General features: G+C 34.2%; 2 protein-coding genes and 1 long non-coding RNA gene across 3 annotated transcripts in view; 2 read left to right on the top strand and 1 right to left on the bottom strand.

The window, feature by feature from the left end:
• LOC133534504 (uncharacterized) overlaps nt 1–6,133 on the top strand; it is a 329,551-nt gene extending 323,418 nt beyond the window's left edge. The window contains exon 2 of the long non-coding RNA XR_009802040.1: nt 4,349–6,133. This is a non-coding gene — a long non-coding RNA (uncharacterized LOC133534504). The remainder of the gene's footprint in view (nt 1–4,348) is intronic.
• The window catches only part of LOC133534497 (uncharacterized), a 125,238-nt gene extending 119,105 nt beyond the window's left edge, over nt 1–6,133 (top strand). The window contains exon 3 of the mRNA XM_061873651.1: nt 1,934–6,133. Coding sequence (XP_061729635.1) covers nt 1,934–2,083 — 150 coding nt within the window. The 3' untranslated portion in view covers nt 2,084–6,133. The remainder of the gene's footprint in view (nt 1–1,933) is intronic.
• Nucleotides 1–16,012, bottom strand: part of LOC133534496 (uncharacterized) — a 126,317-nt gene that overhangs the window by 90,719 nt on the left and 19,586 nt on the right. The gene's annotated exons all lie outside the window — the stretch shown is intronic.

Genomic DNA, 16,012 nt, shown 5'->3' with positions numbered 1-16,012 from the left:
GACCTCGTATTTTTGCTGTCGCCTTTTACCGCTTCTTGCTTTTAAAATAAGATTTCTTATAGCAAAGGTAACACTTGAATATTAAATATTTTGGTTTTCTTTGTATTCGCCCTGCTTACTGTGAAATGATAAAATTGACCTGTCAAGAGGTCGTGTTCTAATAGTACGGTATGTTTTCTAGCTACTTACGATTCCTAATTACTCAAACCCGGCAGGCAAATGCGACTCAAACAAAAGCAGACAAGAGTCATTTTACTTCCTAATACAAAGCCAAAGTCATCACGTATCTCAATTTGCCATTCACTAACGAGCTGCAGTTTTGCCATCTCCATTACGGCCTCCTACTCCAAGTATTTCCCCTTCTTAAACATGTTTTACTTTTTCCTTTATAATGCCTTTTTCTGTTTCATGACGTTTTTTAGCCAGCGTCTCGGATGATTGCTCCGCCACGTACAAGTGGGCGTCTCTACAATGGGATGGCATTTTCTTTTTAATCCCTTATCTTGGAGAGCTCCCCAGTTCTGTATAGATATGGGGGTTGAAGACAGAATATTTAAATGAGTCAGGTGTGTTTGTTGAGGGTATGCTGTATCTTTACGGCACGTTGCGAACTTTGATGCTATGGAGATAAAATGGAAATTCAATTTGTGTTACCCATTTCGGTTTCCATTTCAATGACGTTTCCTTAATTGTTTAGGAATCACTAAATATTTATTATACGTAAAATACTTTATATTCTACTTTAGAATGAGTTGGGAAGTTATAAACAGCAAACTCCCTACCCAATAAGTGCAATAGGGATGTTAACTAATCATTACGTATTTCATACTATATACAAAATAGATTGTAAAATGATTGAATGATTTAATGATTTTTGGGCACCAATTATATTTGAAAAGTACCTACTGCAAAAAGTAGGTTAATTCATGTTATAGATAAGTATCACGTCACAGAACAGTAGCCATACCACGGCTGCCTTAGCAGTGCCAAACTGACGTATTCGCTATCGTCTGCGAAACTTGCTTTCAATCATCTCGCTCGCGCTAATATGCGAGTACGAGCGAGATGCATAGAAAGTAAGTTACGCACACGTTAGCGAATATGTCACTGTCAAACTGGTGGTAGCCGTATATTATTTCATATAATATGTTTTTCCCAGCAGCTATTGTTTTGACTATTCTTAAAATTTGATTATTGAGCCTGAGGCGACTAAAGATATATTGCGTAAAGAAAATACCTGTGGAGCTCGTATCATACATGATTTTTCAGACCAAGCCAAAAAGTTCAGATCACCTCTTCATCAGTTTGTTTTCCTCTTCATTATCTGCCAAAGTTCTAGATGTAAACTTGCACAAAAATCAAATAATAAAAATCTCATCCCTGTTTTATGAACCCAAACACACCCATCTCTAGATCATCTCGGCAATTTACTTATGCATATTAATGGCGTCGAAGCGAATAAGACGGATCGAGACGCAAAAAGAATTGAAGGACCCAACGCCGCTCACAAAAAGCCCGAGGACCCCTCTCCAGTGATCCTCGAAAATGCGAAAATACATTTTGACGGATGACAAAACATAAAAGATTACAGGAAAACCGGTACTTGTAATTTTCTGCACATTTAATATTTGTGAGTGTTTACCGGGCATTAATATTTATTGTAAGGACATAATGTGATCGCGTTTCTATGTTCGAAATTTTTCCTCATGTTTATGCAATATTTTGCCCGTATTTCTTCTTAAACGATTAAAATTTATTTCAAAGATTATTTGACTTTTGGTTATATAGAATATTATATTTAGACGATGAAAAGTAAGGTGTATTCGTGTAATTTCTAAAACTAAGGTATATTTATTTCTACACATTTCGATTTCGATAAATAAATGAAATGAATGAAAATACATTTTTTTAATGAAATTTTCTTTTTTTCCAGACTGACGCAGTGTCACCTGAAGAATCGTCACCGGACAACTCGTCCGACAGCTCGTTATTCTCGTCCATACTGCCGGACAAGCTGTCTGCCGGCTCGATCTGCACAGCAGTGCTCCTAATGCTTGGTTGGAAGTTTTTAAGTAAACGATGAAGTCACAAACCGCGAGATTTGCACCGCCATCTAGCGTGCAATGAGTAGTGCCAACTACTCCTGTGTCACGCTTGTTAATTTTATATACATTTTATGTCTATCGGTTATTTTATAAATAGCCTTATTACTATGATAGACGCATAAACAGTTGTTGTATAAACTGTATTTGTATATTAAACTTACGCACTTTTTGACATGTTTTTGTACATGAATATTCTGAACTTGTTACATACTTTTTGTAGATTTGGACTAATTATTCTCCTTATGTATTGAGATTATTTATAAAGATTGAACGGCAATGCGGGAAAATAATTAACTAGAACTTTGAGGGAAAGTGAGGCATTCGAAAAGTGAATTTCATAATAAGTAACTTACTCAATATTGTTATTTTTTATAAATTGTAGTGCAAAAATAAAACGTATTAAAACTAAATAAATTATTCACTTGTCAATTTTACATTCCGCTTTTGGTGTTGAAGTATAATCCATAGTTATTATCTGAACTGAGCACGTAGGAATACTTATCTCTATTTATCTTAGTTACTATTTAGAAATTTCTTCGAAGGGTGGACCACATATGTTCTATATTATACAAAAATAGATTTTATTTTAGTATGAAAATAAAGTCCGTTTTCCCAGAAATTGTTCCAAAGAGAGCAGCCTAAAAATTATCATCGATTGATCTCATTTTATTATTTTTGTAATAAAAATGTTTATTTTAGAATAGCGCTAGCGTATTTATATGTAAAGAGGGAGTGGAGAGTGCCAAGTTATGTAAAATGAAAATTTTATCAGAGAAGGTCTATTTTAATAATATTTCTTGTATAAAAGTTAATTTTAGATGATTAATATGCCTACATTTCTGTTAAACTCGAAACTTGAAATTAATTATTCTATGCCCTAAATTTATCGTCTGAGTAAATCATTTATTGAATTAATTTGGAGCTGTTATAATTAATCAATGGAGTGTTAAAGAAATGAAAGGGTCTTGTACGATAATTATGTAGTTCATATTCGACTTTAGTTCGTAATTACCTTAGTATTATGCTAGATTTTTATTCGTTGTATCCATGATGTATAAAGCGTTTTGTTTTCATAGTTAGAATCGTCAATTACTTTGAATTTACAAAAATGCAAAAAGTTCATCTAAACTGAATGTAAAGATAATACAGTTGCATAATAGAAACTCAGTTTAACTGTCTTTTTAGTGACGAAAATGGGAACAAAACGTTTCGGGAACAAAAATTCTGTCATCAAACTCATCTTATTCATTTTAAGCAATTTCATTTTAGTAATTACAAAATGGAAGGATGTGTTCAAATGTGATATGTAATTTATTTAAGGAGATGATTAAATAAAAGAAGTTTTCCTAATGATCTCTCGAAAACTCTTATTGCAAATATTTTTTTGCTAATTTGTGCTAAATAATAATTAAATTAATATAACAATAATTCACATTGTTGTAAATTACTTTTGTAATTTATTAATTAGCACAAATAGTGCATTAAACCGACATTATGCATATAAGAGTTTTGTACATAAATTAAATTGGTATGCTTATTGCTCTTTTATAATAATAAAATGTTGTAGAGGACAAATCCTAAATTTCTATAAATGCTTCTCAATGCGAATAAAATAGAAGACGCAGAAATTTGCAAATATATACCATATAAACGACTAAAATTACTGCGTTGAATTGCTATACTCGTACTTAAAAATCATGATAATAAAGCTAAGCCGTAAAACAACTTTGCTCAATTACTTAAATGGTCAGTTGTTGTAATTACTTATATTACACATAATGATGATTTCAGGAGAACTGGCAAGAATGGTTCGGATGATCGAATGATAATAATATATCTAGGTATGTGCGTAAATAAATAAATAAATAAATGTGCGCATAAAAGAAGGTGACATAAAGGTTCATCAGGTATATCGTGTATTTAGACAATTCTGTCGTATAGTTAACCGCTCAAATGCAATGTAAAAAAAAAAACTACGTTAAAAATTCGATGACAAATTGTTGTGATACTTAAATTATTTCATTATAGACTCACTGTCCCTACATTCTTTTTTTCTGAACCAATATTAGACGAAACCATTTTAAAAATTAGAGAAAAAAAAGCTTTAAAATATAAACAATGTCAGGAGATCAGTAGAGAAACCTAATCAGTGGCGTTCTAACAAGAATTTTATCAGTCAGTAATACGAGTATTTTAGTTCGTAAATTAACTTGCATTGTGCATTATATTTTAAAAAAACCGAGGTATGTAGTGGTATGGCAGGATCACAGCAAGTGGAAATCCGTGGTCTCTGCCTACCCCTCCGAAAAATAGGCGTGATTATATATATGATTTCGTTCGTACACTGACGTAACGCCTTGAACTGCAAAACAGCAAAATAGCTATATTTCATATCCTTTTCTGTAATTTTCACGGTTGTGGTAACAATGTGAAAACAGTACCCCTAGTGTAACTAAATTCGATTTTGAAACGTGACGTACGCGTTTGCGTTTAGTCTCATTTTGTATGGGTTTTTGAACAGCGCGCCAAGCGGGACGTTTTGGAAAGTCAAAAATCTCATACAAAATGACACTTAACGCAAACGCGTTCGTCACGTTACGATGTCGATCAAAGTTACACTAGGGGTACAGGTTAGTTAACAAAATATTAGGAGGCGCCTGTATAAGAATGTCACTCACACATTAAAGTACAGCTACCACGAGCTTGTCACTGACCTGACACTGACATATTCGCTAACGTAACGTCTGCGTAACTTACTTTGTATACATCTCGCTCGCAGTAATATCCACTCACATGCTTTTGGTAACTGTAGTTACCAGCTGTCACTCTTATTTTCTTATAATAATAGAAGTCACTGAAAAATATCAAGCACGTGAGTGTATAAGCCAGTACGAGCGAGATGGATAGAAAGTAAGTTACGCATTCCTAGCGAATGTGTCAGAGTCATGACAGTGACAAGCTCGTGGTAAGGCGTGTCATAGTAGGCCGTGTCATTCACGACGACGCGTGCCTTGACTCGTAATGACATGTTATTAAAGGTTAGATTTGATAAATCTGCGCGTCATCGTGAATGACACAAGCTATATATGACACGTTCAATTCATTCTTGCCAGCTCTTCTGAATTTATACCTTTACTGGCCAGTATTGAAAGAACTATAATATTTCTTAGTGCATAATAGTCAATTTTAATTTTACACTTAAACTTTTATATATACACTGCCATGAATAGCAATGAAATATAATTAATATTTCTTGCTTGTTATCTATATCATTGATGATTATAATTTTGAACCAGCCACGTATTGTATATAGCCTAATAGTTTAATTTATTGAATTCAAATGGTGAATTCGAACAAAAATACTCAAATACCAAATGCGTCTTCTATATTAGTACCGGCTTACTGCTTTACACGATTAATAAGTAACATAAACGAAACTGTAAGCAATATAATTGTAATTATTCCTAGATTTAAGCTTAGTAAGGGAATATCCCACTACCAAGTCTTTACTAATTAAGTTGTTAATACTATGCGCCTGTGCAGGTTTCAATGAATTTTGATTACTATTCAGCAGCCATTATAAATTAACTCTGTTACTTGCTTCGCATAACGAAAATTAAGGAATATTGGTCTACAATTTGAAATGGCTATCTCTGTGTTATTCAGCGACTGTACACCGACGTCCTAGGTACTTAGTGTGATAAACTATAGCATCAAAAGATAACGACTTAGCTACATGGACTTGGATTAACGGAATGAAGTTAAGTAATTTTTTGGAAAAGAGTGATTTCTATGTATAAAAATGTGTATATTTTACCCGACTGTGAAAGCGGAAGGGGTTGTGTTTTAGGCATAATTTTAAGAATTTAGTGAATAACCTGGCTTATTTTAAGTATTTAGTTTATTCTGATAAGTCATACCAATTGACTTGCAAGTAAGTTTTCGTATAGCGTATTACTTTAAAATCTACTGCCTTTTATGCCTGTTCTCAATATTTTTTTATTTAAAAATATAATTTTTATGATAAATATTGCATTTTACTTATAACAAATCCTTTCTGGGCTTTAAGTAGAATAAATCTCTATTGACGGACAAATGTTATATATGGCATAATATTCCATAAAGGTACCCGTTCCCTTCAACCAAAGACTTGAGGTTATATCTCAAAACTTCAACTTAACTGAGATACATCAACTTTAACTGACCGTTGAACATATAAACCTTTTAACTTAGATGGATGGTACTTAAACCGCACAAGAAAACTTGCACCCGACTGCAAGTTAAACTTTAGGTAAGTTTCTTAGACGACGGCAAAATGGATCCAAGTTTCCAGAGACCGATTTAGTCTTCAATTGGTTCCTGAAGAAGTGCATTAGGCGGCTGTGAAAAGATAATGATAGTTTGGGTAAGTTGTTATGACACTATTAGAAAAGTTTGAAAAGAGTTACGGAAACAACATTTTTAAGTATAGTGCTAAAGACAAACTGTTTTTAAAATGAGCGCCCCTGCAGCTACGCCTGCTAAACCTGAGATTCAACGATGATTAAAATAATGGAGAACTGTTCTCACCTTTAGGCAAGCGCCCCTGGATAGCTTGGAGTCTTCGACTTAGTCCAAAGGCGCATTGTACGAATCGTCAATGAGCGAACGACAGACTTTGCCTTCTTGTGTGTGTTCTGACAAAGGGCTGTGCTCTGAAGAGTTGTTTGGCCTGATGCCAACGGCCGCTTTTTATCACCACACCGTTTGCTATCGGCAAAATACTCAAATATTCACCCTCACAAGCTATTTGGTCTAAATGGTCACGCACTGTGAGGTTTAAAAGAAACTTCATCTCGCGGTCGCTCCGGCTGTGGAATGAGCTCCCTGCCGAATTTTTTTCAAGGGACTACAATATTATGGGGTTCTTTAAAAAGGAGTGTACAGTTTTTTTAATACTCGGCAATGCGCATTTTATCACCCCTGGAGGTGCAGGCATCCATAGCCTAAGGTGACCGATTACCACCAGGCTTTTGCCGGCGACGTGGTATAAAACAAGTTTTAAATGAATAATATTTTAAGTATACCTAAGTAAAGACCATCGTCACGTTTTGTTAGCAAAACTATAGCCGTCACTAAGTTGACACGCGCGAATCTAGACAAGTCAGTTGCATGTTACATAAGGGCCAAAGAGAATTGATTGTAATAGAGAAATAAAGCCTAAGAAAAAAGTGGCTGTGACATAATCGGACAGACAGACGGACATGACGAATCTATAAGGGTTCCGTTTTTTGCCATTTGGCTACGGAACCCTAAAAACGTATTCCTTATTTTGACATCCAAAACAGGTGGTGCTGTACTGCGCCATATGTTTTGTGGTCACTGATTTATCAAACGCCACCTTTTGACAATCAAGAGTCACCGCAAAATGTATGAAGCTGTGCAGCGTCATCTCGTTTATCTGTCAAATTCGAAGAACGAAATTGTCTTAGATATTACGCATCTCACTCAATCAATGTATCTTTGATAAGCACTAACAGAACTGTTGTTGAATTGAGCTACGAGAACTACCGAGCACACAGTGTTGTCGTATACGCCACAAGAACGTGATGAATGGTGTGAACATCTAATGTAAAATTTACAATATAAAAAAGATCTCATGAACACCATCTAAAAAAACACGGCTAAACACACCTTCTTATAACAAATTTATGCACACTCACAAAATTTACACAATCAATAGATACCCTTGTTTTCTATACAACATTATAAATGCCGTTGAAGTAAACACTACGCTTTCGCAGCACAGCACTTTTTATTTCCTCCGCATGCATGAACAATATGGTATTGCTAGAGGGTTAGTAAATATTAACGGGGTATGTTTAATCTCTGGAATCGTAAATTAATCGACACGTTTAGGGATTCGAGGGACGTAATTAAGCGGGGCCCTGCTGATTTAGCCCTTATGGCATAACATTTCCCACAAACCTTACGAGGAACATTCACATACAGGTGTTTTTTTTTTATTCCGTTAACTTCAGGGTATCGCTAAGAACTTGTAATAGAAACTTAAAAACTTAAAACATAGTTTTTTTTTTCAATTTTCCGCAAAGTAACGACTGATTCTATTAGTTAAGTAATTATCATTTTTTTATTTTTTTTTACAATTTTTTTTTTCGTGGGAAACAATTAATTGAATGTTTTAACACGGACATTATAGTTAAACCCGTTAAATTTCGAATATCGATCGTCCGAGACAGTACTTGCGTTTAGTAGCAAATGAATAAACTACAACTAAACATCAGATAAAAATAAATCAATCTCCAAAATTGAGTCAATTAGAATAACAGTGACTCAGAGAAAGTTACTTTAAAAAAACACCATGTATAGAATTATAAATTATTCAGTACCTACAATTTAACACTTGCACACATTTATTTAAGAGCAATTCCTAGCTGAGCAACTTTTCAAATCTCGAATTTTTGAAGCTATGTTTCTGTCGCGCTGCGGTGGGCGGGAGCCGGAGCTATCTAAGTGTGAGTGCGCGCACACAGACGCGAGACTCGTGCGCTCGCTCATTGCGCGCCGTTCCGTCGACATCGCCCGCGAGCCAGACGGAATTTATTCTGCGCTGCCCGACGCAAGTTGTTTTTGTTGTTACCACGTAATATTGTTTTTCATTTTTAGGGTTCCGTAGCCAAATGGCATAAAACGGAACCCTTATAGTTTCGCCATGTCCGTCTGTCTGTCTGTCTGTCTGTCTGTCCGAGGCTTTGCTCCGTGGTCGTTAGTGCTATAAAGCTGAAATTTGGCATGGATATATAAATCAATAAACCCGACAAAGTCGTACAATAAAATCTAAAAATTTAATTTTTTTTAGGGTACCTCCCCTACACGTAAAGTGGGGGTGAATTTTTTTTTTCGCTTTAGCCCTAGAGTGTGGGGTATCGTTGGAAAGGTTTTTCAAAACTAATAGGGGTTTTCAGGAAATATTTTTTGATAAAGTGAATATATTCGGAGATAATCGCTTCAAAAGAAAAAAAAATGTGTCCCCCCCCCCCCTCTAACTTTTGAACCATAGGTCCAAAAAATATAAAAAAAATCGTGGAAGTAGAGCTTAAGAAATACATTAAATGAAAACTATAGCGGATATGATCAGTTTAGCTGTTTTTGAGTTATCGCAAAAAGTTTTCCCTTCATAGTAAAAAGACTAACTTTAATTAGGTACTGATTATGCAAATTTGCCTATTTGTTTAACTCGGGTGAAAGGTACCGTTTCATCCCTTGGTAAACAATTTACTATACTTTAAGCTCCAGTTTAGCTTATTGTGACGGAAGAGTAACTACGGAACCCTACACTGAGCGTGGCCCGACATGCTCTTGGCCGGTTATTATATTATACTGTATCTATTACACCCTAATACCAAACACCCTATCACCTGTACTAAATGTATTTTATACCTATGATGACGAAATTATAAATGATTGATTGATTGATTGATATTAATTACCATATAGGTAAAAACTGCAAAAAAGAATGATGTCTCAGCTTCGGTTGTCGTCGTACAGTCAAGTGCAAAAATATGTATCGAAAGAATCGTCTCATAAATATGGTACTACGCTCTTATTACACTGGAATAAGATGCTATGGGACATATTTTTGAGTAAGATGTGTACACCCATATTTTTACACTTGACTGTACCTATCCGTATCAGTAAGTTGGGAGTGATCATGGTGTGTTGTGAAATTTTGTAAGTAGGTATATTTAAACTACAATCTATTTAACTTGTAGTACGATGGGGCTAAACTTGGGCCGCCTTATTGAAGAACGTATCGCAATGACAATCTGGGTAAAGTATGTTGGGATAATGCCGGACAAATTTTGGGACCCATTGAGAGAACTCGTGAAAAAATGTTTTTTTGAGATCTCAACACGTGACAGATTCTTGAAGTACGTAGCGAATCGTTAAATAATAACCGTAGATTCGGCCTGAATTTTGGTAATCTTCAATATAGAACGGTTTTAGTTTTGTACCTGTGTAAAGATGAGACATACTTTTTTTTAGGGTAACGAGTGTTTTGCCATCAAGCGAGAACATTGGATGGTGAAAAAAGTTGCTTCTAATGGAAAGAGAATAAGGTATCACAAAGAAATAGGTCCGGTGTCTACCCTTTTGTATCCGATCTTAACCCTGATACAAAAATTGGTAAAATTGTGGCTCTCAAACTTTGATACCTATGTCATAAGGCAATTTGATAAGTAAACAATGTGCTAAGAAACCTTATTGTAAGGTTTACCCGAAGTAATAAAAAAAAACACTAAAATAATAGATACGTTGCGAAGTTTTGACAATTTAAGATTTCGTGAACTGTACAGGTTTAGGGAAAGTGTAAATGTATTGTTTATTGAATGGAATGTACTGGAAGATATTAAGTACTTAAGTAAGAGGGACAAAAATCAAAATAAAAAATAATTGTGCCCAGTCATTTTTAATGAAGGTCGCCAAAAAAATAAGAATCAAACTTAGAAATCAAAAAGACTAAGTAGTTTTTAAAAAAAGTCAAGGTCACTGAGAGCCCATCTTGAAGTAAGTATGGAAAATAATTAAAATTGCGATTTTGTTGGTTTAATTTTGCAATTATGTATATATATATATATATATATATATATATATATAGTTGATAAACAATCTTTTTTTTTATAAAATGTAAGGATCGTATGTAAAGAGTAAAGTAAATATAATATAGGAAAAGAGAGCCCTCTTGAAGCATTTTAAGGAAACTAATTTCGAAGCCCTATCTCTATTTTGTATCCTAAACTAGCAATGTATGTATGCGTGCACATCTACATATGCATCCGTATGTGCAGGTACTTTATTAGGAAAACTTGCTCATTTGCTATCTATTTTACTCGATTTTGTTATAAATTTCAACATGTATCATCATCCCTATACAATTAATACTCTTTATTGCACACCTCAATAAAAGAAAACATACACATAAGCACAGGTAAACAACATGCGGTCTTATCGCTAAAAGGCAACCTTTGGGTTGCGGAAATTAAAAATTACATTGTCAGTAACCGTCGCGCTGGTAGTGGTACTGGGTAAAAATAATGGTACGAAAGTGTGATCAAGAAAACAATAAATGTGATAATTAAGGTCAGTAGGTAAATTGAAGAAAATTTAAAGTTTGATAATCACTGCTGTTTTTTAAATAGGTAAAGATCTGATTGTTTCTGGTCTCTCGGTCTACAGCAGTCCTAGGTCTGTTAACACAATTACAAAAACAAACACAGTTTCATCACAATACGCAAAATAAATTACAGAGCGAAGATCGGATAGAAGGAAGAATTCGCGAAATTTACCTTGCTCTCAAAAATAAAGCCAAATTAGGGGGAAATGAATGTCCTACGTTCTTCACCCGCATCCGGTATTTACCCAACATACCTTAATCGTTGAACCGCCGCATTTTAAAATGGCCCTTTGATATCGGCTAGCCGTAATGTAATACGGCGGATTATACAATACGACTGCGATACTTATATATAAATCCCCTCGTCAATGTAATTTCATTAAATTTGCTATCTAGGGCAAACATCAAAGTAGTTATCTTTTACTTGTGACGCACAAGTGTGAGCAATGTAAAATACTATATTTCTAAAAAAAATTGCCTACTAGGTACGTAATAAAAGAAAGTGTGATTATTAAATTATAATACGAAAGGTGGTCAAATCGCAAAATGCTGTCGTTTTATTTAAAATAATGAAATAATTAGACCAGTTCCGAAAGTACCGGGAAATCCCGGTTCTTTAAAACAGTACCGGTTCTGCAATCCCTAATAAGGATGTTATGCCCATCACTATTCCTTCTGTGTACGTATATTTAGAAACTGTCTCCGCCTCCAATTCGTGCGATAAGGACAACTGCAGCTCGGACCGAAATTCACTCGCAAAAAACTCAAAAATCGAGGTTTCGCTCTCGACTGTTTCCTCCTCCAAAACGCAACTAATCATTATGAAATTTTGGAAATTGCAAGAGGAAGAAATAAGCTATGCCGCTATGTTTTGATTTTTTGGATATTTTTTGTCATATTTGTATACTGTGCCTTTTTTTACAGCCAATTCAATTTAGCCGTTTTTGCGATTTTCGAGGCGCTGTATCTTTCTTCAAAATAAAATAATCCAAAAAAGCAAAACATAGCGGCACAGATATTGATGATATTGATCTTATTTGAAAAAATCACTGCTCTAGGTTAAAAATCCAGGGAGGAATCAGTCGAGAGCGTTTGTATGGAAAAATCGCAACTAGGAATTCCTCTTAAGTAATACACGCTGTTTAGCATGTACGGTCGAAAATATTGTGTTTGATTTTGATTGTGTATAAGTATACCAGTAAACGAAAAACAATAGGTACAGTTTTCAAGTTAAACCTTCACCGTTATTTGGGCCTCCTTGAGCTCCGAAGTTAAAAGCTGTACCTAAACATAAACCTTAGCCAGAACTTAACAGTTTTGGTATTCCACAATTTTGGTACTGCTCAAAACTCTCAACCAGAAACATGGTTGTGATTTGAAAATCCTTACCTTTCAGTATGAGAGGTAACAGCGATTACGTTTTTTTTTTTTTTTAATTCTTCTGCGTGTGTATTATGTTGCACAAAAAATTATTCCAGTACCTAGCTCGTAGATGACGAGTATTTCTTTTGTTTATGCTATATACAAAGCCCCAAAAACAAATATATCTTATATCACCCGTAATTTCAATTGTCTGGTTTTATTATTTTACTTAAATTCCTGTAGACGACATTTTTTTACAAAATTACAGGTCAAATGGACCATTGTGTATAGTAAATATCTCGCGTCTAAATACTCGTATAATGGAATTTATACATTCCCATTATTTACCTACTGCACTCCGAATAATAAATATTTGCTAGGTAATTTAGTTCATTTGGTTCTAGAATAACGGAAGTTAAGAATAAAACATGGGTGGTTTATTATGAGATCCAAGAACATTATTTTGTTTTGAAACATTAGTTCTGAAGTACGACATGACTTTGATTATTCTAGGGGGGTGAATTTTCAAAAACGCTAAAATTAGTTTTCTTATAAATAAATATTAATGTATAATCAGTAAAAACCAGTAAATTTCTAGCTTTAATAATATTTGAACCTCATACAAACATTTATCGCCTTTTCAACCTCCTTCGGGATTGAATTTCTCAAAATTTCTTGTACGCAATAAATGTAGAGGAACCCGGATGTGCAACTTTTAACTCTCTAGCTTTTGTAGTTTCGTCTCTAGGTCGAAGTTGATGATTCAGTCAGTCAGTCAGGACACACGCATTTATATACACGGTATTTAACTTCGGAGATGGCTAAGTTCATTTAAGGAAACTGCATGATGGCATAGTTTTTTTTTTTGTTAAAAGTAACTAATATCGTTTTTTTATCACAGACTTTATATTTAAATCCAAAAAACAATTGAAAACTATGACATCTCAATGACATTTCAAATATCGGTCGTCCGGCAAATGTACACGTTCGTAGGAGCCTTATCAGATATAAATAATAATTGATTATCTCCAAAATGGAGTTAATAAGAATAGCGGTTTCTTTGAGAAAGTTACTTAATTTAAGAAATGCACCCATGAAATTAACGGACTTTAAATTAAAACAAACAAGGTGTATAGAAGATATATATGTAAGTATTCATTAGTTGGTGTTATACGAAACAAAATACCTCTAAATTAAGTGCAGAAATACAAATGTTACATTACAAAAACCTTAAACTCGTTAATGAAATACGACCGTGGTCATCCTCACTGTTTCACCTCGCGAACTACCACCGATACCAAGGATTTAAAATGACTATGTTTTTTTATGTACCAATAAAAGCTATTGATACAAAAATTAGGTACTATATTTGGTCCATCACCACTGGCCTATTAAGAAAGCTAACAACTTGAATCTGTAGTCTTTAAACTATATTAATGATAATGATAAATTTCCTACCTATAATCTTTTTTATACCTACTAGGATATATTCAATGTAGGTGTATTAGTTACTGCAAATAACTATTACTACTTGAATTGCATTATAGTTAACTAATTGGAAAAGAAGAGACATATTTTTTTATTCTGCGTGAGTATTGATCTAATTTACACCGACATATTATTCGTAATTTTGTGACTTACTTACTCAATATTCATCTTTATGAGCAAGCAAGTCTAAGTTATCAATCAGCATTATAAACGTAAAGTATTAAGAAAAAAAAAAACATTTTTGGTTTTCATTTCTATAAAGACAGATTTGCATAATAATTTTACCCGTCGCATATGTGGCAACAAAGAATCCCTCACGCTGACTGGCACCCATCAAAAATCCAATCCGACCGATCAAAATTGCAAAGACCGATCGCCACAGTGTCACAACCCAACAAATCAACGCTTTTGCATACGATTGAAAAATCGAATACCATGCACTATTAGGCAGCGTATCGAAAAAATAAACAAATTCTATTTGAAAGTCAAATTTGACTGCCAACTATGGTATTTGCATATAGACAAGGTGGCAATCATCGATCACTGATGATTTCAATATTTTAGGGTTATTTACGTGTGATTTAAAACGGCGAATAGTTGTGGGGATTCACACGCATTTTTTGTTGTTTACATATTTATAACAGGAGTTCGGTAGTGATGAAAATATTTTTATTATTATAACAATACACCAACGTTATACACCTTTTCAAAATTGGATCTTAAAAGTGGCATTAAAATTATTTGCAGATTTTATTGCAGTGTATAGAAAGAAAATTATTTTAGTTTCTCCATAGCAGATGATAATTTTGATTAGCAAGTACATGCCTAGTAGGTACGTAACTGTTACAATATACGATAATGCCAATACTAAATACACCCTTTCATCGCTAATGTATCCCCAATCGCGAGTCACATGTGCGCTGGCCACCGCATCAATTTGTCGCCATTTGTGCATTGACGTAGCCTTAGAAATTACGTAATTGGAGTTATGTCACTTTACCGGCCGGAGTATTGAATTAGAAGCACTAATTTGAAATATTGACTGTAAACTGCGGCTATGTTTAGGCTTAGCGGACATTTTGGTGATGGATTTGTCCTGAAGTCTGAATAATTTACGCTCATTCCTTATTCATATTTAGTTTCAGGTATTTTTATTCGTGTCCCCGTAGGTTCGTGTTCTTCTCTCACTCTCACAAATAAAATTGCGCATTTTTAGAAGCAATCATATTTTTAGCTTTTGTGCATAAAATATTGAAACAGATTTTTAAAGAGCGTTTAAGATCTATGTTCGTGATTCTTTTCTATCGAGCGAAAGTCAAAATATGAGGATTCGAATCGATGAAGTCACTACAGAAAATCCTTATAATAATTTATTGACAACCGTATTGTGAACTAAAAAAGCGGTACGATTTTTCAAAAACTCGGCTCTCTGAACCAAGGGCCGCTTAGAAATTTTCAATTAATAACATGTGTGCATGTAATCATTAATTAAAAAGTGATAACTGATAAGCAAAAAATAATAATTGTATGTCTTCAATTCAGTTTGTTGGTCAATTTTCAGAAAAATAATTAAGGAAGGTTCTAGCTAACGCCTCGTTAAATATTCAAAAGACAACCCTTCTAAAAGAAACCCCATCAAACATATCAAGTCACCCAGATCGCAAAAAGTAAAAACCGCACAACTCCTATAACGCAAAAAACAGTCTCGACGCGTTATTAACGAATTTCTGCGACGAAATCCTCTTTTCATTTCCACCTTGCGTCAATAAAAGCTAAAAAAAAATATTTACGCATCGTAAAAACCACAATGGTGTTTTATTTGCTTGCGTTATGTTCTGGGGGCTCCGTATGCAAAATTGGTGCGAAATTGAAAAACAAATTT

Source organism: Cydia pomonella, chromosome 2 (genome assembly GCF_033807575.1).
Source record: "Cydia pomonella isolate Wapato2018A chromosome 2, ilCydPomo1, whole genome shotgun sequence".
Taxonomy (NCBI): Eukaryota; Metazoa; Arthropoda; class Insecta; order Lepidoptera; family Tortricidae; genus Cydia; species Cydia pomonella.
Note: the sequence above shows the minus strand (reverse complement) of the source record. Positions and strands in the feature narration are given on the sequence as shown.